We start from the raw sequence: 21,115 nt of genomic DNA, 5'->3' as shown, positions 1-21,115 counted from the left end.
AGCAGAGCTTAAGCAGTGAGACTGCGTTGCGCCGTCGGCCTGCTGGTAAATATATGTTGCACATTTTCAGCATTGTATGATGAATCTAAACTTCAAAATGAGCCACAATAACCTTACACATTTCAATGGAATGTGTATGAAAATGTACTGAAATGATAATATTCAGACACCAATCACAGCTTTTTTACATCCGTGAACTAATTTAAAAACTTTGCGCAAACCCGAACTAGCCTGGCATGGTAACCACATCCAGACACTCATGGATATGAGCTATGATTCAACGAGCTCAGCGTCCAGCACAGTATTGGTTGGACGGGATAATGGTCCTCGCGTAGCAAAAATATTACATAACGTCTTATGACGGATTCACAACAACTGGTCCATCCCTCCCTCAGTCATTAGGGGAATTCAATTCAATTTTAGTTCATCAATCAGCTCTTATAGTCTTATTTCTGCTCCTTTCTTGCGCGGCGTTCAGCCCCCATCAAGACAACTGTTGGTTGTATGGCTGCCTTACCACAGGCCAGTAACTAATCAGGCCAGTTTAACTGAACACCACGCTGACACTGGACCAGAAGAGCAATTCGGCAACATTTGCACACTCAAATATTGTCACTACAAATAAAAGCTCAGCAGCTTAATAAAACCCCAAACAACAACAACAACAACAACAACAGGCCTACCAGGGTGACACAGGCAGCCTTCTCGGTTGTAAAGACGAGCACAATCCTCCACCAACACGTCGCATCAGATCCAAAGCAAAACAACTTGGGGTTTGACTAACGCCTACATTTCAGAAGGGGAGATTATGATGATCGAGCACAGATTGAAGAGCTTCCTCGGCACAAAGCGAGCGGTTCATAATCATTATTTTAAATACATTTAACTCTTTTTTTTATACTTTGAGAGACTCTTAATGCATCAAAAAAGGATATCCATTCAACTAGATATATACACTGACCTTTCAAACCTGAACGAAACAGTATCCGAATGGTACCTTTTTATACCTCTGTAAAACATTTCAGTTGTAAGACAGGAAGTCAACTTTGTTAATATACTTGCTATAGTATGCATTTTAAATCCCATACAAAATCCATACTTTTACATAAATTCAGCAGGACACCGTATTGTCGATGTGTTTTCCTTAAAAGTGGAGGTTTTTGGTACCCAATTATACCATGTTGACCTGCTCCAAATGTACCTTAGATGTAATGAATAAGTTGACACAGTATGGAAAAAAGTTGTGCGTGCAGTTACTGAACACCATCTGCCGGGGGACATTCTGCCTGTTTAGTATGGACGACAGCAGCTAGTTTCTCATCAAGTCTTGCAGCATGCAGCCCAAGGGCACACGCTTTCTTACTAGTAACTGATGACGTAATGAAGGTGAGGGTTTTCAGGGCCGGTCATTGCGTGATCTGGTCCTAGAGTGTGTCTCCTCCAGGGGCTCCAACGTGCCAGCAGGGACCTACGAAGCTCAGCAGGGAAGGTGAGATTTCCACCAAGCTGCAGCAGCTTTTAGATACTGAATGCAACAGCATGCCTTTTCTGGTTTCTGGGAGAGAGAGAGAGGGAGGGCACGCACGCCTTATGTGTCGGTGCGTGCGTGGAGAGCTAGCTCGGTTTATTTTTGGGGCTACGGAGTGTGACTCATCAGTGCCATAAAGTGGGCGATGGCGTCCCAGTGGAGCCGGTGCTCACGCAGGCAGCCACCGGTGCGCATGCAGACATGCGAACCGCACTTTACAGACACATTGGTGCAAACATTGGCACATGTTGGCCCCAGAGTAGGCCAAAAAGCTCATATGCCAATGACAAAGAAAGTCATAATATATTTATGATTCTGTCTAGTAGAGTTGTGCAGCGATGCAGCTATCAGTGGGCTGCAGGAAATCCCCACAGAAAAGACAAAGAATCCCACGCGACACAATCACATACTATGTGAGGAGGAACGAAGAGAAAGTAAAGAAAAATCCAGCCATCACGAAGAGGTAATTTAGGAAATGATTAATCAAAGTGTTTTCAATACGCAGGAATAATGCCAGCAAAAGTGCCATTTTAATGACTGACGACGACAAGAGAGCTGCAGATTTCATGAAATAAACGGTATCCAAAGTGGGAGGAATAAATATCTGAAAAAAACGGTCATTTTTTATTTTCTTGTGTGTCGAGGCCAGCGAGTAGGTCCTTTCTCAGTTTTATCTTCATCATGTCCGTCTCCTCCCCACTAGACATCTTGGAGTCCAATCTTATTTCCGTTAGCCTCCTTTATCACTTTCCGTGCTTTAATCTTGCATCTCCCTTCATTTCTTCACTCCCTTCTTGCGACCCAATATCTCAACATTTCAACCTCTTCCTCCTTCGTTCTCACTGTATCTTCAGCGTGACCAAAAACAAGTGGGATTAAACAACAAGGTTTTTAATAGCGCTAAACATTAGTATTCAGAAAGCTAAGGTTGTTCTAAACACCCGGAAGGGGGACTAGCAGCTGTTTCTCAGTTTTGTTATTTTAAAAATGCCACATGGCCACACCGAGGTCAGAGCATCCTTCTCAAAACAAAATAATTCATGGATAGATTTTGTTTAAATGCCACAATGCAAGTTCGGCCGAGCCAGTCACGCCTAAATGTGTACGTACAAGACAAAAGCAAGATAACCATTCACTCTGTACGACACCAAGAGATATAAAAGGCAGCAAGTGAGAGACTTGGAGGAGGGGGAAAAAAAGAAAAAAAAAAGCGGAAAGGCAAATGATGTGAACGTAGTGAGACGTAATAGAAAAGGGTTGACCAAGCAAAAGAAAGGAGAACTGAAAGAACGGCCTTTCTACTTCCCCTGTGAAAACGTGATTACTGTGGTCACGAGTCAAATGTGCAGCCTGAACACTCACAGGGTCTCGCGGGCTTTCCTCTGGGTCTCGCGGCGCTGCTCTGGGCTTCGGCTGCACGTCGTCGCTACATTCGTTGTCGGAGGCGGGCGGCGACTCGTTCAGGTCCGGGAAGTCGTCCCTCGTCCTCGGGCCTCGGAAGCGGATCTTGTCCAGTCGCTTGAGCATGGTCACCACCGCGGACCTGGGCTTTACCTTAACATGGCGGACGGCAACCCTGTGGGGACACAGAAGCACGGGGGCTGTTGCTAAATAGTTTTCTTCATCTGGACCACATTGGGACAGGTGGTTTAGGTTATAGTGGCTATGCATGTTCATACCTCTTCATGAGGAATAGCTATAGAAAGGTGTAATGCACAGCATGTTCATCATCTTGGTTTTACTTAAGCTACTATGGCTTCATTAAAAAAAATACATCCTCAGGGGAACATGAATGAATGAATGAATGAACAAACATATATACAATGTTTCCACCTATAACGGAGTCTTTTAGGCAACAATGTAAACAAAACAAAATCCACTTCTACTGTGATTCCACTAATCCTTTTAGCGAGGTTGGGGCATCTCTTTTTGGCATTTGAATGCATTTCAAAAGCTTGCAATTTGGCTCTGGTAAAAATCAATTCACGCCAATGTCAGGTTGCTGAACATCAGTGTCGATTTTACATCCTTTTTTGCAGCAGCAGCAAATTCCCCAAGGTAGCACATGACGCAACAGGCCAACCTCTAATGCTAGTATGCGCTAACCTTGTCAGTGATCGTGTTTTTTTTTGTTTTGTTTTATTCTTCCCCTTTGACCCGGACAGGAAAATGGAGCGAGGCTGTTGAGCCACGATGACCACATCCTATCAGTCCTCTAGCAAACAGTTGATAGCAGCAGATCTGATGACCTAATTCATTGTTTTAATTTCTGTAGCGGGAGCAGTGGCGCTAGCTGAAAAGCTTAATCCTTGTGTTCTGATATCGAGGTGTAACAATGACGGATAGAACTACGGGTGACCGTTTGTGTCCTCCTGCCTGGCTACAGGAGTCACGCCACTGCAGCGGTTGCTCTGCGTTCACATAGCGGCAGCCTGATCATGCAGTAGAATGAATCCCAAAAACACAGAGGGGATTAATGGCCTCATTGGTGCTCCAGATCTCCACAAGTGTTGGAATGTGTGCCGTTCTTAAAGCACAGGTGGTAAACGGTTACTGCCATGTATGTTGCCAGCAACAGCTGATCAAATGGCCTATTGGCCTATTAAACTCTGACTGCACCCAGTGTTGACTTCCTAAACTCAATCAAGTCCTTCCTTCTGATAAGAAACGCCGAATGAATGAAGTCCAATGTAGTAATACACTTATCAGGTCATTCGTCCTCCAGGAGTCAATATGAACAAACGCGGCGGCCAACAAACTGTCACATCAATCTGTCATCCTTTTGCGAAGGCTGAGCACGAAGCCACAGACTCCCAAGATGCAGCTGTTGATTTCTGACTGCTGGGATGTGTCGTTTGGGAATGGATCATGCGTGGCACTTGATGTAATCCTTGGGGATTACTTAATCTGCTTGACTGGAAGACTGCGGTGTAGCCGTCACACAACAAGATGGTTATTTGACTGATCGGCTGTCGGACTGTGTGCTTGTTTTTTTAGTCCAGATTGGCAAACTGATGCTGACTGGCTTGTTGTCAGATTTACCGCCAGCCAGACTTGCTTGCTTTGTCACGCAGCATGGTTACATGGATTCGAATAACTGGCTTAGTCGGACTGAAATCGAATTATCCGTTTCATGTAAACACCTTTGTCCGACTATGTGCGGTCCGACTACGATCCGACTAACACCCCCGGACAACTCGATCCGATCCAGTTGATAGTTCGACTATTGCGGCACGTAACGGTGAATCGGATAAGGAACTGGACTTTGCGTCTTTGCGCATGCTTGAGATCCCGACGGCGTCTTCTCTCCGTTATCAAATCAGCCAATAGCACCATTCGCATTCACTGTACTCCCATTGACAAAATAGTAGAGGGATGTAGCTTCACCTTGCTCTCTGTTCGCCATCTTTCTCGTAATGTTGATGTTGTTGTTGGTAGTGGTGAAGCGGTAAAGCGGAAATGGCTGTATCAGAACAAGTTGTAATGAAAACAGCGCCACCTATCGTATCGGATATAACAAGCTTTCGGCCAACGATTCGATTTATTCACTGCCATGTATATTGGGATAATAGCACCTCCCCCCGAAAGATAGCATAGTCCGACTAAGCAAAGATTCGAATTATACCATCATGTAAGCACACTGAGTGTTTCTAAAACCTCGGCAGACCGTTGAGTGCCAATCTAGACAGACCAGCATAGTCATTGATGCACTAGGCTTTCTTTCTGTTATTGTTTCTAAGGAAGTAAAGCCACAACCCCAGTGCTGGGCATTACACTTACTTGCGGTATGAATTTTCACACCATCATACCAGTAGCCAAAAGCTGTGTTTTGAGATAAAGTCACGAATAAAATACCCTGACTCAACAGCTTGCAACCAGTTTCTAACATTAAAAATTGTGCATTAATGAAATTACGGCACATCACAACAACAAGAAACTACAAAACGCGATAGGAGAGGAACAGCAATAACTAGATACCAGTGATGCACACACACAACTTGTGCCCAAGAGAGGCTGTGTGGAGGATTCTTGGTTTTGAAAAATGTGACCTAAATTAGATGAGAAAACAAGATTACATCCCAAATCCCTCATCAACCCACTCTCTGCACCCAGACATCTTTCTGGTTCGCTCTTCCAACGGTCGTGGCTCTACAGTTGGAAGTGTTTCTGTGCCTAAACCAGAGGTCTTCAACAGGGGGTCCACGAAGGTACTGCAGGGGGGGGGGGCCAAATTTTTGGTTGACAATTTTTTTCCCCACAAATGTAAATAACTTCAGAATCAGAATTTCATTTATGGTCTTTAAAAACACATTACCATGAATCAAACATTTTGAAGGGAACGGATAAATTGATGGCGAAGACGTTATCGGTCAGTCCGCAACACACACATTCAGCTTCTCTCAGCAGCTCTCAAGCTGGGCACCGGTTCACTCACTGCTCCTTTCATGCGAATACAACAGCGCAGGCACCAGCCAATCAGATCGCGTTTATGCGCACGTCTAAAGAGCGAGAAGCTGAAAAATAAAAGATGGCGGACCAAACTCCGTAGAATAGGGGGTCCCTGCTCCACCTCGCCATCAGTTTGGGGGACCTTGGCTTGAAAAACATTGAAGACCTCTGGCCTAAACGGTTTGACTGCACCCATTAGATGAAGCCACAGATCTCACGAGGGGAAAGTCCTCAAAGCTCGGTACCGCTCTGAAACCGTGGCATCTCACTGACTGACAAGTAGAACATCAACAAATGAGGTAGGGTTTGAGAAAATGTGTTCACCCATAAAGGCGCCAGCTGGGGAAGTTTCAACCGCCTGCAGGGCGGCGCTCACCGGGGTTGCTGGGAGAGACGAGGCGTCACGGTACCAATCGTCCATTGTCTCTCACACAGGAGCTGAAGATCGCGGCTTCAAAAGTCCATTTGGACTAGTTTATCCTAATTGGTTGTAGATGTTAAGAAAAACAACAGTGGGTTCACGTCTGTTTGGAGACGCTGCTCGAGCGATCGACTTGTATGTAAAATGAATATAATATATTGCAGCAACAAAAATTATCGTGGCCATTTTCATATATTTTGGCAATAAGTCAACATATTAATTATCACGACAGGCCTATTTATACAATTACCTGTTTAGGAGATGAATGCAAATATATTTCCACATGCAGACAGCCCGCCCACATGGGCACATTAGTTGGAAATTGCAGAGGCGATTGGTGGGTTGACCTTTCCTCCCTGAGGGGTGAGTGGAAACATGGTGAGCGGGGCCTTAAATAAACACTTCCATGAACTTGACACAATAAAATCTGTTCCCACAGTAGTCACCCAAAGCGGCCGGCTATGCGCTAAAGGCTCGACGAGCCACCAGTCAGCTCTCACTAACAACAGATAGCAAACATAAAATCAAGCCAGAGCGATAGCGAAACCATCAGTTGCACATTTAGCGCACAACAAATTCCTTTTTATTTGACCCGTAGTTGAAAATGCCATCATCAACAAATCACACTGATCAAGTTGAACACCGCTAGAATTCCACTAAAGTAAGCGCTTATTCAACAGCACATTACTTGTTCCCAGGACCGTAACACTAATCATGATGGTGTGCTTAGGGCTGCCTTTTTCATTTAATGAACCAGAGGCAGTTTAACACAACATGAATGTGATGAAAAGATAAAAATGGGAGGAAAAGGATGAGAAAGACGAGGCTTCGGCTCAAGGTCTGATTGCTATGTGAGCGTTACCATGGGAAAAAAAACAGCCCTCATAGTGCATTTGCTCAGTTATTTCGCAAAGCTCAAGGACACCCATGTCCACCAAAACCATAAGTTGCTGCACCAGCTCAGGGTAATGCTTTGCAGTCATAAGACAGAGAGGAGAAGATATGAACACAAACACGCGCACAATCAAATGACAATTCAGCCACACACACACAAGTGTCCTAAGTCGGTCTGCGTAATCTCCTACTGACCCGTAGTAGCTTGAGGTTACCCTTGGTCATTGTTGACAGTGATTGCAGAAGCCAATCACAGAGAGTGGTGGACATGACGCTGCAGGAGGCAGTGGAATACCCGTTGGTACGACATTTCTCTATTTTAAAGAAGGCAGGAATCTACTGAAACTTGACGAAATGAGAAATTGATCAACCAAAGTTCCGTCAGTCAGACCAAAATGTCCCTTGTTCATCAATAAGATGTGAAGGGATTCTATTTTAAATGTATGGTTTTGGTTAATCACTTGCTTTAGTAATTAGCCAACAGCATAAAAGACATTCAGTTTGAGATAATAATTTTAAAAAAACAATCTAATAAAAGATTTTAAAACTTCTTTTTGTAGCTGAACAGCCCTTATGCATTCACCATGCTACACTAATCGCAACAAGATTGCAAGTGTAGCCTGCAGTGCGTTCAGATATATACATCTTGGTAACCACACTAATGTACCTTTTACGAGCGTGGCATTAGTGTCCGGGCACAGCTACTGTCATCTGAGGATCAATTTGTTTGGCTCCTAACATACACCAAATAGTGTAATAATAAACCTTCACTTGCTCAGCTGTGCCCTCATCTTACTGTAATAACTACCCAGGTGCAGTGGCCTTGCAGTCACCCCCGACTATCAGCATGGTATAGACACGCAAGACGCGAGTGGCTGTTGCCTGTCAACCATACATGAGAGGGACACTCAAACAAACGACACAATTGCCTACAACAACGGCCTAGCTGGAAATGCCACAGGATAGCGTCTGCAGTTTGGTGACTGACACAAACCTCATTTCCTTTTACAGGTGCAAGAACTCTGATGCGCTGCAGGAAACCATCAAAGGTCATCCTGTTGATGTTCTTTTTTTGTGTCTCCGTAGAAACAAGGCTCAGTATACCAAAGAAGCTCACCCATAGAGCTAATGTTAACTTCCACGAGTTTCATAAGACGCTGTGAGACCGACGTTAACATGTACGCAATGTGTCACCTAAATGGCATGTGATCGTAATATTTGGTACAAATGAAAGGAATGCAAAAGCTTTTATCCAGCCCCCTAAAGAAACCTTGTGGGCAACATGTAGTTGGCTGAAACAAAAACAAAAAGAGAGTCAGTTATGACATGCATTGTCCAAGCCAAACATCATGTCCCTCCTTTTAATCTCATTGGAGAATGTTTAAATCGGTGTTGTCATGCAGGTCAGGGACATTATGAGCAGCTTTGTCAAGCACCGGTATCACCAAACACACTATTAGGAATGTGTAAGAGTCAGATAAGAAAATAAGGTACAATCTAAAACCGACAGCCGGCCAATCCTCTCATAGTTACCCTCCGCCCTGCCCTTGAGCTCATCGCCTTGAAAGCAGCATCCCTTCAACTCCCAATACTGTTATATAAACAAGGATACAAATACACAGTCAATACTTTCCTTGCAACATGTCAATCTGCCCCTTCTCTCAAATTAGTGGGAACAAAGAGTCACAGTGTTTGAACTGTGTGCGAAGCAAACCAGGGCGGGATCCATTCGTGGGGATCGAACGCCCCCCAAATTAACAACGGATTACCAAAACGGTCAAATAATTTTGGTTTGACCGCAACATTTTTGGAACTCATTTGGTTTCGACAGCACCTTTACTTTTTAAATAATTTGGCTTTGATGGCCCCTCTTTAGAACAGCACCCTTACACACGTCAGAAGCTTCCTACTGTCAGTGAACCCACCACGACTAAGCGCTTAGAATAACTGTGCGCCTTCAGGTGCATTACGTAACACAATAAGGAAACGTGCCACAAAGTAACAATGTCACATATCTGTGACGGAAACTCAAGTGTTGAGTCGGTTCATTTAATTTGGAAGAAATGAACGACCATGAATGAAACCCCGTCCAAATGACTACTCGTAACGCGTATTTAAAAATATGAGCCAATAGAAAAAGGTAAACATAACAATTTGCCAGTGATAGCGGCGGTGGACCTTGGACTTTGACGTGAGCTCGGCCAAAGCGTGCTGTTGAATTCAAACACATCCGCCACATTTTAATTATCGAGTGAGCGACGAAATTGAGACTTCAAAGTTAGCTAACGTTAGGCCTCGGGTCCACTCTGTCAAATAAAACCTCCACGCGGTCGGACATTTCCCCCATATGTGCATAACATTCACAACAAGCAAAACCAAATAATCCGCATTCCGGCTGAACCCAAAGAAAGCGCGAGACCTGATATGGCTGTCACGAGAAGGACAGCGTTAGAATAACGCTATAAAGAGAAAGAGAGAGCGAAACCATCTTACCCAGCACGTAAATCGTAGCAAAGTTTCATGAACACAGAGATAGCCGCTGGTCCGCTTTATCCTTCCGTACACCTGCTGCTCAGGACCACCAAATTAGCGCGAGCCTTCACGGCGAAATCCGCTCACTCGGTGCCTCCATCCCGACGGAGATCCGCTGCGTCCGCCGACTACACGACCCCCGCTGCGCGTCGAGCGAGAGAAAAAATAAAATAAAGACAAGAAACAAAAAAACAGCTCTCCGGTCTGCAGAGAGCCGCTCGGACCAGCACCGTGTTGGCCCCCGGTCCCCGGGGAGCTCGCGGACACTAGCTATAGTCTTCGTCGCTTGTTGATTTCGGAGGAAAACGGGCAGCGGAGCAGGGCCGAGGGAGTCGTGTCAGTGCGCGGCGCTGCTCTCTTAAAGGGGCCGCGAGGCGGCGGAAGACGCGCCGCCGCCTCGCGGCCCCCCGCTCACGTAGCGACGAATTAAAAGACACGTGGTTAAACAATGGCCTCGTTATGATTCCATTAGGCAGTAGTGTAGAGAAACCCGTAATTATTAGGAATAGTTATAGATAGATTTTCTGGATGGAGCACTGTAATAACTATTTAAAAAACGTGATTCTTTTATTGCTTGTTTCCAGGAAGTCTCCAAGGCAAACGGCAGAGCGGCAAAATAAAAGTAAAATAGTTTGTTGTACAGTGTTAAAGCATTCTGAACTCTTCCAGGAAGTTTTTGAAACGGCCCGGTTTTGTTTTAAAATAAACTACAACTAATTCTACCAAGGGAATGACTTCCAGTCCTGGTTGTGACAGGCCTGTGTGAAGGGCCATTTTTCATGTGCGTACCGGATTATTTCTGTTGCATAAAATAAGAAGTATCATCAATCCTTATTTACTATGACCTCCTGAACCATGACTCATCCCTAACATAACCACAAATAACACACACAAGTGCAAGTATGAGACGTTTGAATGGGACTTTATCTGTGTTTGACTTTAAGGTCAATGTCTCAATTAAGTTCAATTAGGCTGAATAGAGGAGAGGACACTTGATTGTCAGCAGCATTATTACTGAAAATACAGCATTTGACACGTTTTAAGAATATAATTCTGAAACAAAACAACACGACTGCCTTTGAAACACTAACCTCTGCATGTTTGTTTTGTCTGTCTGTGAGTTCTCCTTGTCTTCTGCAGGTAAACGGCATCCAGGAGTTTTCACTGAAGTCCCATTTATCCCTCTCAATTGGAAATTGTATTTCCATGAGATGATGCGACCTTGGATTAACTTCTGACAATCCTGCTGTCGTTGCGCCTTAATGAATGTGGATCAAATAGACAAAGGAAAATAAGAGTTTGAGGCCGAATAGTGAAATGGGTAGAAGGAAAGAGAAGGAGAAACCTGAGACGATTGACTCCTAACCCCATAGATGAGACCATAGATTACCAGGAAGTAATCACAAGTACTTCCTATGCCTGCAGGCAGACTACCAATGAGGCCGGTAAGGATCAGCGTTGTCCTGTCCTCACAAGCCTTGCCCTGGTTATTCTTCGGCTTCCGGGTTGCCGCCTCGTCCTCGCCACAAACGTACAGCCTGCGAGCAGCATATACATAATCATTGAACAGGTGGGCACAAACAAAGGATCATACCAGTGTCATTTGTGCAGTCATTTATATCTGTCATGAAAGGTGAAAGGTTTGTCCTACCGTCTCAGGTTCTGCTTGTCTGGATGAGACGTCCATGTTGGTGTGGCTTCCGCTGCAAGTGAAGACCAGATCCAGAGAGGGTGCGCGTTTATCGTGCGTTCACATTTGTTTAGCCAAATGAGGGACTGACAGAGGGGGGATTTCTGCAGAAGGCCTTTCAAGAAAAGAGAGGTCACGTTTACAGACGTTTGGAAAAAGCACAGGACTTTGCATCACTGATCAGCTCATATGAAAAGCAACAAGGAAACCATGAAGAATGTGACAATAGACAATCTTTTGTTGACAGAATGCTATCCGAAGAAATGTGAATGGCCACAGGTAGGGCTTGATATCTAACTTTTTCAGAGGGCCTTTTAACTTGGCATAGTAGGAAAAGCACAGGTGTTACTAAAATCGTTCCAGTGGGTGAGCCGGCCTTCAGGACCCTGTCAAAGCAGCTAAATGGAATTAGTATGATCGTCTGTACCTGTACCTTCGCTACCACGACCAGTCAAAATTAAGAGAGAGTTTTTTTTGTTGGATTGTTATGTAAACTGAAGGTCGTTAAAGACAACGGACCTTCATGATAACTTTTACGGAAAAGGGGTTTGCTTGCATTGAACAGTTCCTCTAACCTCTGCATATCGTAGCCTCCTTCAGCTCATCTTGAGGCCTCTGCTATTTCCGTTCACTCTCATCCGCATGGTTTTCCACCCTACGCTATCTGGCCAGCTCGAGAAAAAATTTGCATTTAGCTTGCTAACATGGTGAGGCATGGAGCAGCTGAAGGGCCAGATATTGTTCTCAAGAGTTGGAGGAGACCTAAACCAGGGTTTAAAGAATGTAAATGTATGTAAAAAGACACTTATTGCTGACAGGTTCTGTATCTTTTGCAGGTTATTCCAGCAGCAGATGCTGTATCATTGGATCTGTAAATACTGCTTTTTGGGTTCGGTTAATGATCAGAGAATATGCAGCTAACAAGTGAATGAACCCTTATGGCAAACGTCCAGACAAACACAAAAACACACACACACACACACACACACACACACACACACACAATATATTTCTGCTTTGCGATCATCTTCAGATGTCTTCTAGCAAAACTACTGCTCCTGAGAATTTCCAAATCCACCCTCAGCGCTCATAGAAAACCCTGTATTAAACCTCTTAATCCCAAACCAGTATTTTCTAGAGGGTTGCACAACCACGCGCGTCTTATGCAACTGAGAGCATCCAGAGTCAATTATAGAAAAGGGATGAAGAGGAGGATGGATGATGAGGCTGCTGATGCAAAGCACACTCGGATGAAATGGTCGATCGAAAACATTTTCTTATTTTACTGCTATCAGAACAGAAATATTCTTAAACCGACCCTTACCATGCACATTTTAAATTCCCCAAAAGCTTCTACATCAGAGCACTGCGTTTCCAACTTGTGCATAAACCGTTCTGTGAAAACCTCTATCCCTTCCTGTGGGAGACTTCTGTATTTGCTTTTTGGACAGGGTTGATGTCAAAAATGACAGTGTGTCAAAATGTGTGCTGATGTGGCCCGGGCCAATCAATCGGATCAAACCATACCCACGCCCTCTTGTTTAAACTAAAGGAGTCTCACTTTAAGAGATTCCGCTCATTTTCTAATCCTTTCCATAACCGTGGTCACACAGATACCAGGACCCCACCCCCTCTCTCTGTCCCTCTCTCTCTCTATGTCACATAGCCTTCTTCACCAGTAGATGGCACAACTGGATCAGTCGTCCTCTTCCCTCCTGCCCGGTGTTCGGCACAGGGATTTTCTTCGGGGTGTCAACTGCGGCTGTCACAGAGTCTGAATTATTTAGTCTGCCTGGCTCTGATGGAGCAGAGATAAAGAGGAGGGCAGCGCGTCAGTCTGATAGACCCATGAGACCGTCTCCTTGTGCCTCCTCAACTCCTCAAGTTTCAAGTCCGAGCTGTTATTGAGAAACAACACCTGATAAAATGATATCTGTTTTGAAACACTCATCATCGGAGGTTACCGTCATAAAGACAAGAGACAATACAGAACACACAGCTACTACAAACCTTTTGACCCGCTACCTGTTTGAGGAGACCTATTTCATATTTGTACCTCATGTCACCTGAGGAGAGGACGGGCATGAGTTGCCGTGACAACTCGCCACCCAATAGGGTTGTGAAACCTGATCATCCCATCTAACATTTCACTACGCTACCTCACAATTGTTTACTTGGCAATACCCACTGGCAGCAGGATGTACAGTATGTGTTCTGGTTTTGTGTGATGGTCTTGTTACAGTTGTCCCCAGGCCAGGCTGAAACCTCTACGTCAAGTACACATAAGTCGTCCTATCTCCTCTATGCCAAGACATGAAGATAAGAGAGTGATTTTACGGCCTGCGATGACATAATTCCCATACATTTCAAAGGCAGAAGGCGCATTCATGGTCCTGTCTGACCTCAGCAGCTCTTTACCTCTCCCCAGTTCTTTGATCAAGTAATGCTAAGTGCATCTCTGCTAATAGGGCCCACGTGGCCGAAGAAAAATCCCTCCAGGCATTAAAGTGAAGGGCGGCGCAGAGGAGGCTTACCTTGGAATGCCAGAGCAAAGTGGCTGTTCTTAAAGTGGGTTGAGCTGTGGAAAAACTATGTCAATAATGTGGGGAGGAGGCTGAACAAAGTAAATGATCAGAAAGTAAGGCAAATTTCTGTTCCCTAAATGATACATTTTTTAATGTAACCTCTAGTTGCTCTCCAGTATAATCCATGAAAAATGTGTGGAAACACGATGTGTGCCCTGCAAAGGTCGGCATCAAAGAGAGGTGATTGGTTAGGAACGGCTGCACCCTTTGTTCTATGAGGATTAACACAGTCCCTCAGACTTCTAACAACTTTGAAACACACACATACACACACACACACACGCTTCTTATGTTTAATGTTGACCTTCACAGGAGAGCGGTCAACCTTTAACCTTACTTCCTCCTATACAGCCTCAGCACAGCGATCACTGACAGTTGGCGGCGCTCTGTTCACTGGGCATAGGACAGATGGAGACAGTGAGACTGCTCCCCTCATACATTACCTTGTATGGACAACGTCTCCATAAAGCGTGCCCGAGCACTTCACGCTACACCTCTGTTGGATACCTTTCATCTCTGATCGGTTAATTCCAAACCTCCGTCTATTTATCCGTCCCTTTGTCTCACACCCAGTGATTATTCTTTCTCTGGTATTATTATATAACAGAGAAGGAATATAATTATAGTGACAAAATAGGGGTATTAAAGCATTTCTGCAGCTGGCGGTTGTAGATTAATTCTCCTTATATTCATATTGTTTATTGTTTATCTGGTTGTATCACATGGAATGATGATGCCAGTTGAGATCCAATGTTGTAAACTACTCATTAAGATATTTGCAAATGTAAAAAGCCGTATGATATCCAGCAATCAAAAAGATAAACAATACAGATATTGTGATATGGCATCATTATGAGGCTGCCGGTTTCCAGTAAGGACACAGGACCTCTATCGCACACTTGCCCCACATGTGATCACCTACTCCTCTAAAACTGTAGAAGAAGTAAGTTCAGATGTCCAATACTTATCACCTGTTGGCTCTGAAAGAGTTTATATCAAATACTTCTCCTCCAGTAGTGTGTGTGTGTTTCAATGTAACAGGCTCCACAAGATGGATAAAAATTCATCATTTCTTTAATTTTACAGTCACAATCATGTTTTCTTTCCAGTGTCTCCAAACCATAAAAAATAAATATACATTATGTTACAAAACATTTCCAGTGTCTTAAGTGAGTCCTAAACACTTTAAGTTAGCTGCAAAATGCATGGAGTTGGCTTCATTCCCGCTTTTAACTCAGATCCAAAAATTCAGTAAGAAAGACAGACATTTATTAACCTAAAGCGTTGACTGTGCCGACATCAGTGGAAGATCTGAACCAAACCTCTAAGCAGGTGCTGCGAAAACTAAACAAAGGTCGCTCTTATCGCTGTTATATTTGGAATAAAAGTGAGTTAATAATGAAACTGATTCCAAACCCAACGTGCACATTTACTGTAGATCATGACTTTGGTAACCAGGAGTGTGTTGTATTGGAAAATAATGCGGGTTGGACACTGGAAAAGAAGGCTTCAGGTTCATAGTGCTCAAACTGAAAAACAGGGAGGGGGAATCCCTCTCTATTCCACGTAGTTAATGTTCATTCATGCTCACCACTCTGTACTTGGGACATTCTAGGTCACTCTCACACACAAATACAACAGTCTTGCAACCATCATACGCGTGTTTGTGTGTCCGTGTGTCTGTATCTCTAAAGCCCACTACGGGCCAATACAGTATGTGTTTGTTTGTGTAAGGCCTCAATTCAGAATTGTTCTCGGTGGAACAAACAGGCATATCAAGTGATTTTCACGATTGGAGAGCTCTCCCCACTTAACAAAAGGCAGATGATTTTTTTTCTAGCTTTAGAAACTTGTCCAAGCTACAGCTGAAATACAAAATAGGTAATTTCTTCTTCAAACAATATCTACATGTTAATTACACTTTAAATGCATTGCATTGAGAGGCAGGAAAAGCCTTTCTTTGAGTAAAAAAAAAAAAAAGAAGAGCACTTGATTGAGACGTCTAGTATCAGACTCTGATATGTCCAATAGAAAAGGTGTCACGAGTGACACTTAAGGGGATTTGGAGACCTTGAAATCCTTCGGCACGACAAACATACACCAGCATGTATTTGAGTCTGGGTTCATACACAGGGCTTGTCCATCCGACATTTTTCAAAATGTCCTAACTTTACCCATCGAGGGGGAGAATTAACCACACGGAGGAACACCATTTCCAGTCCCCGTTTCCTACAGTGGTTTTGGCACACGTCCTCTTTGATACAGTCCCAAATTCCCTTTTTTATTTTCCACATCTTCTCATTATCTCTGCAGTCTTACAGTCTGCAATTAATACTGCTCTCCAGAAAGAAGGTCCGTGAGCGGAGGGACGGAGGATGGACGGATCGGGCACGGAGAACACCGTACCCCTGCTTTCACCCAATCTGCAGCACTTTGTCTATCTATTCTTTTGTTGCAGTCCTCTCGGCTCTCCTTTCCTCTTCTTCTCCCCCAGCAGGTTCATCGCTCCTCCTCTCACAGGGGCAGGCTGGTCTGAGTTTTCCTAACAGGTCAGATCGAAGTCTCGTTACTGCCACTGTCGACAGAGGGGACGGAGGGAGGGAAAGAAGAGGGGTGAGGGATGCAGGAGGGGGGTGCAAGGGGTAAGGAAGGTAGAACGTGCAATGTGAAAAAAAAATGAATGCAGGAATGCGGAGAAGTAATCATGCAGCACGTTAGCAGGAGGGTAACATTATTCATGCTACAGCCGAAGGAAATGCAGTTATTGGCTTTGTTGGCAAGAGTTACGTGACGAGATCAATACCACGTCTGGGAGTGTCACCAATTTCCGCTTTCAACTCTCGGTAAGAAAAGTCTACTCCTCAAAAGTCCTTTGACCATTATGAGGCATGCATTAAAGAAAAAAAGTCACATGCCAACAGTACTCCACTGAGAACTACTTACTCTGAGTCAGATCCGTTGCCTCCGTTGACCGTCCCTGACTTCAAGTGCATTGCCACCCCCCCGTTGGTCTCCTGGTAGGCCCCCGCGGACGGGGCCCCCGTGGGTATCTGCGGCCGCGGGGCGACGGGGGGCTTGACGAGGGGCTTGACGAGGGGCTTGACGAGGGAGCTGTTTTCGTGGTTGCCGGGGCGACCGCAGTCGTTGGTGGCCAGCGAGGGCGGCCGCGACGAGGGGCTCATGATGTTGACGGAGGAGAGGGGCGGGGGGGAGGTGTGGTTGTTGTTTGGGGGTGGGGAGGTGATGGTGGGGGTGGGGGTGTTGTAGTCGCTCAGCTTCTCCCTCAGACGGTTCTTCATGTTCTTGTCAGTCAGCGGCGGGGGGTAGCTGATCTTGTTCTTTAAGATACCTGGGACGGACACACACACATCATTCCAATGTAAGCCCCGTCCATCAGTTCAATTCATTTTCCTCCAGAAGAAGGTCTCTCCTCTCACCTCTCCTCTGCTCCGGTTGGTGGTTGCTGTTGCCTTGGGGCTGGCTGGCCGGAGCTGCGTCTCTAGCGTTACCGGCCGTTTGTTTGTCTCTCTCCGGGAGAGTCTCCCTCTCTCTTTCGCCTACGTGGTTGAGCTTATTTTCCGGATGGAGCTCCACGTTCACCTTGGTCTCCACCCTCAGCCTCTCTGCCCCGCCGGGATCCTCGCTGTCACTGGCTGTGGTGGCCTCCGTTGGCCAGTAAGGCTTCACGTGATTGGATACTGACTCCACTAGTGGAGGGTAAAGAGACATATTGGAATTGGAACTTGTCTTATATACACTTTAACAGTTTTAAAGTTTATTGCATGCTTTATATACACTTCATCTGAAAAGTTATGACAGATGTCAAATGTGGTGGAGTCAAAGTAGCAGCATACACCCGTGTGAAGCAGGAGCATGTAATGGAAGTGGCCATTTGTATTTGTGAGTGAATGTACTCCGATCATACATCACGTTTAGGCCCGGTAGCACCACGCATGTACCTTTAGGGGTGCTGTGAACGGGCTGCCTCTCGTTGTTCCACTTGGGCTTGACATCCATGTCGTCGTCCTCGCTGTCGGAGGAGTGGGAAGAGGCGTAGGACGAGCTGTGCTCGTCCACTGACAGCTCACTGTCCGAGTCGGAGTCTGCTTGGGTGAAAAGAGCGAAGGCTGAAGGTAAAAAATAATGCACAAGGTAATAACTTTCCTATGCAGGCAAATGAGTGAGACCCACCATCTCCCTTGGTGCCGTTCCTGTGGAACAGAGGTCCATCCAGGTCAGTGTATCCTTTCGCTGTTCCCGAGGAGACACTGGGCTTCTGACCAGACTCCTCCCTAGAAACAGTGGAAGGGATGGGAGGAGTAGGAAGTATGAGAGGGAGAAAAGGGAGAGGAAAAGAAGCGATGGAGGTAAAGAGGAGGGGTTGAGTAGAGCGTTAACTCAAGCCCAAACTTGCGGTTTGACACTAATGTTCAACAGCTGAAACCCAAGACATCTCTCATTACAAAACGTTTACCTCTGTCAATGGCTAAAGACTAAAACAAATATCAAATTGTGGTTTAGGTGTGCAGTCCTGCTTGCGGCTCCATTATCAACAGATATTGAACATAGAATATTAATTTACGGTCAACCTATCCCTATACCTGCTATTACCTCCACTACTGCTCTCCACCCGTAACCGTTTAACCCAAATTTGGGTTGGGATGTTGGCTGAAAGGCAGAAACGGAACTGGAGACTCTCACCCGTCTGATGGCTGATCAGAGAGACACTCCTGGAAGCAGCTGAAGACGTGCCAACCGCCGCAAGGAAGGAGCATGTGTCTGTATCACATTCCCACTCAAACAGGTACAGTCCCATCCCTCTTATTTCCCATGTTTATTTCCCTGTACTCTGTCTACGTCCTCCTACCCCCCCCTGCTTCTCCTCCTTCTTCTCTCCCTATATCCCCCGTTTTCCATGTGCCTCTCGCACGGGCGGCACGCAATCCCCCCTTCCGGCATATTAGCTCGCCGACCCCTATGGTGTCGGCTCGCGTTACCCAGATGACAGCTTTATGAGCCGAGGCGTACAGCAGTCACACCTCACATTGGTCCTGTAAAACTCTCTACACCACCAGGTATATGTAACACCTCTGCACTGCGATGAAACACGTCTGTGATACATACAAACACAGAGCGGTACAACATTAGTCTGGGACGATATAGGCTACTTCTGTTCTTCTTTTTTTTATAGAACGGAATCCAGGATACACTGGTTCAAAATGCAGAATGTTGAGTTGAAATAACAGAAAAGGTATTTTAAAAATATACACTCAATAGATAATATCTTATAACACATATTTCAATAAAAGCTATTGCAAATTGTGCTATAAATTGTTGTTATAAAAAAAACTAGATGAACTATGTAGCACTACCAGACTGAACTACATTATGTACAATGTTGCTGTTCAACTACAACGTTTGTTCATATTTGATACCATCTGAGATAAAGCTCAAAGTAAAGTCTATTGTGAAGATGCAAACACAGATGCAAACAATGTTTATATATAGACATACACACAAAGTATTATGGTGCATGGCAAGGGCCTCTCCTTTTGTGAACTGTAATTAGTAAAAGAACAAATATGATATATTTGACGCTGCAAAACTAAATATGCTGAGTTGCAAGTCAATAAGGTTCTCGGTTTTACCATTCTTGCACACATTATGTTACTCCCCATAAGAAACCGCTGTGTTTGTCCCACTTTTCTGCGTATGTCAATGGGAAAGGACCCGTCTTCTGTTGCATGTGTGGTTGCGCACCAAAGCCGTGCGTCATGCACTGGGAATCCTCAGCATGATCTTTCATTCAAGCACAGTTACTGCACAATGCAGATGCAACTCTGTGGCAGCATGCATGTGCGGAAGAAAGGAGAGCAACACCGTCCGAATGTAGAAAACTCTGCGTCCTAACTCATTCTTGCTTTGGATAAAGCCGCTAGTAAGGGCAAGATGTGTGTCTACTGCAAAGTGTCTACGTGAGTTTATATACAAATAAACTTGGGGCTGTGGATTAGTTAGTACGTGTGAGGCGAGCAACGAAAGACAACCAAAAGAATGGAGACAAACAGCTTGCATGCGCCAACACACACACACATGCACAGCAGTGTATTAGAAGCAGCCGTGCAGTCAGTGAGCGTGTTGTACCTGAGTGTGTATGCCAGGAAGCTGCTGCGGCTCTTGGCTGACCTGAGCGTGCTGTCAAGGGAGACGGTGGACTCGCCGATGCCCGAGCGGTACAGCTGGCCGTCTTCTGTGTTCGTGTTGTTGCAGTTGAGAGAGCGCTGACGGATGGGCGGGGGGGGACGGACAAAATAAATCAGACTTTCATTCGACTGAAAAAAATGGATAAATGAGGCGTAACTGTCGCTCATGTAGCTCACTGTCAGCAACGAGGCCCTCGTGGTGCTGGATTCGTCTGGCACACTCTTCTTTCCTGTGAAGATGTTCTTGAGGTTTTTCCTCACCTCATTGTTGAAGATCACGTGGAAGAAGAAGATGAAGACTCCCTGTGAAGAAAAAAGCAAAAGAGGCGCGTTCAAAAGAGCGGAGCCGACAACGGTGATCATCAAATAGAGAAGGGTCTAGTCCATCTAGTCAATGGCCGTGGAGGTTCTACATTAACTCTGTGTTACCTGCAGACAGCTAAAGCCAGCGAACAGGTAGTGGAAGGTCAATACGTCACTGTTGACCGCCAGTAGGCCAAGCATCCAGGTAGCACTGATGAGTAGCAGCAGGAGGAAGGCCATCCGAAGCGCAGGACTGAGGAGGAAAAAAGCAGATGGATCAGCTTCAAACGGGGCCAAAAAGCTGTGCTACTTTAGCTTTTATCATATAGGATTATCAGTGGGACTTACATAGCTCCTGACTTCTCCATAGCCTTCTGTCTGCGACCACATGAAGCCTTCGCGGCCAGAATAAAGATCACTATGTTCACCTTTAAGGAGCAGGTGGTAAGAAAGAGACTTTGTGAACAAAATAAGTCATTGGCTTTTGTATAATTGGCATCTATCAGGACT

General features: G+C 45.1%; 2 protein-coding genes across 33 annotated transcripts in view; both read right to left on the bottom strand.

Annotated features, from left to right (window-relative positions):
* Positions 1–10,180, bottom strand: part of gramd4a (GRAM domain containing 4a) — a 38,161-nt gene extending 27,981 nt beyond the window's left edge. For 3 of the 9 annotated variants that reach the window (XM_078101615.1, XM_078101617.1, XM_078101618.1), the window contains exons 1-3: positions 9,786–10,179; positions 6,649–6,754; positions 2,891–3,104 (exon numbers count right to left, since the gene is read on the bottom strand). In XM_078101615.1, coding sequence (XP_077957741.1) covers positions 2,891–3,104; positions 6,649–6,710 — 276 coding nt within the window. In that variant the 5' untranslated portion in view covers positions 6,711–6,754; positions 9,786–10,179. Of the gene's footprint in view, positions 1–1,363; positions 2,808–2,890; positions 3,105–6,301; positions 6,458–6,648; positions 6,755–9,785 lie in introns of those variants that run through there. The other 6 variants (XM_040173717.2, XM_040173719.2, XM_040173718.2 and 3 more) reach the window with 4 other exon arrangements.
* A 4,975-nt stretch (positions 10,181–15,155) lies between these two features.
* The window catches only part of celsr1a (cadherin EGF LAG seven-pass G-type receptor 1a), a 71,964-nt gene continuing 66,004 nt past the window's right edge, over positions 15,156–21,115 (bottom strand). For 7 of the 24 annotated variants that reach the window (XM_040174199.2, XM_040174203.2, XM_040174204.2 and 4 more), the window contains 9 exons: positions 20,954–21,033; positions 20,732–20,858; positions 20,480–20,605; positions 20,244–20,380; positions 18,291–18,391; positions 18,059–18,205; positions 17,537–17,806; positions 17,043–17,448; positions 15,156–16,641 (listed from right to left, as the gene is read on the bottom strand). In XM_040174199.2, coding sequence (XP_040030133.2) covers positions 16,614–16,641; positions 17,043–17,448; positions 17,537–17,806; positions 18,059–18,205; positions 18,291–18,391; positions 20,244–20,380; positions 20,480–20,605; positions 20,732–20,858; positions 20,954–21,033 — 1,422 coding nt within the window. In that variant the 3' untranslated portion in view covers positions 15,156–16,613. Of the gene's footprint in view, positions 16,675–17,042; positions 17,449–17,536; positions 17,807–18,058; positions 18,206–18,290; positions 18,392–20,243; positions 20,381–20,479; positions 20,606–20,731; positions 20,859–20,953; positions 21,034–21,115 lie in introns of all 24 variants that reach the window. The other 17 variants (XM_040174202.2, XM_078101601.1, XM_040174205.2 and 14 more) reach the window with 7 other exon arrangements.

The sequence above is a fragment of the Gasterosteus aculeatus genome, chromosome 4 (assembly GCF_964276395.1).
Source record: "Gasterosteus aculeatus chromosome 4, fGasAcu3.hap1.1, whole genome shotgun sequence".
In the NCBI taxonomy this organism is placed as follows: Eukaryota; Metazoa; Chordata; class Actinopteri; order Perciformes; family Gasterosteidae; genus Gasterosteus; species Gasterosteus aculeatus.
The sequence above is the reverse complement of the archived record's forward strand: the minus strand, read 5'-3'. Positions and strand labels throughout refer to the sequence as shown.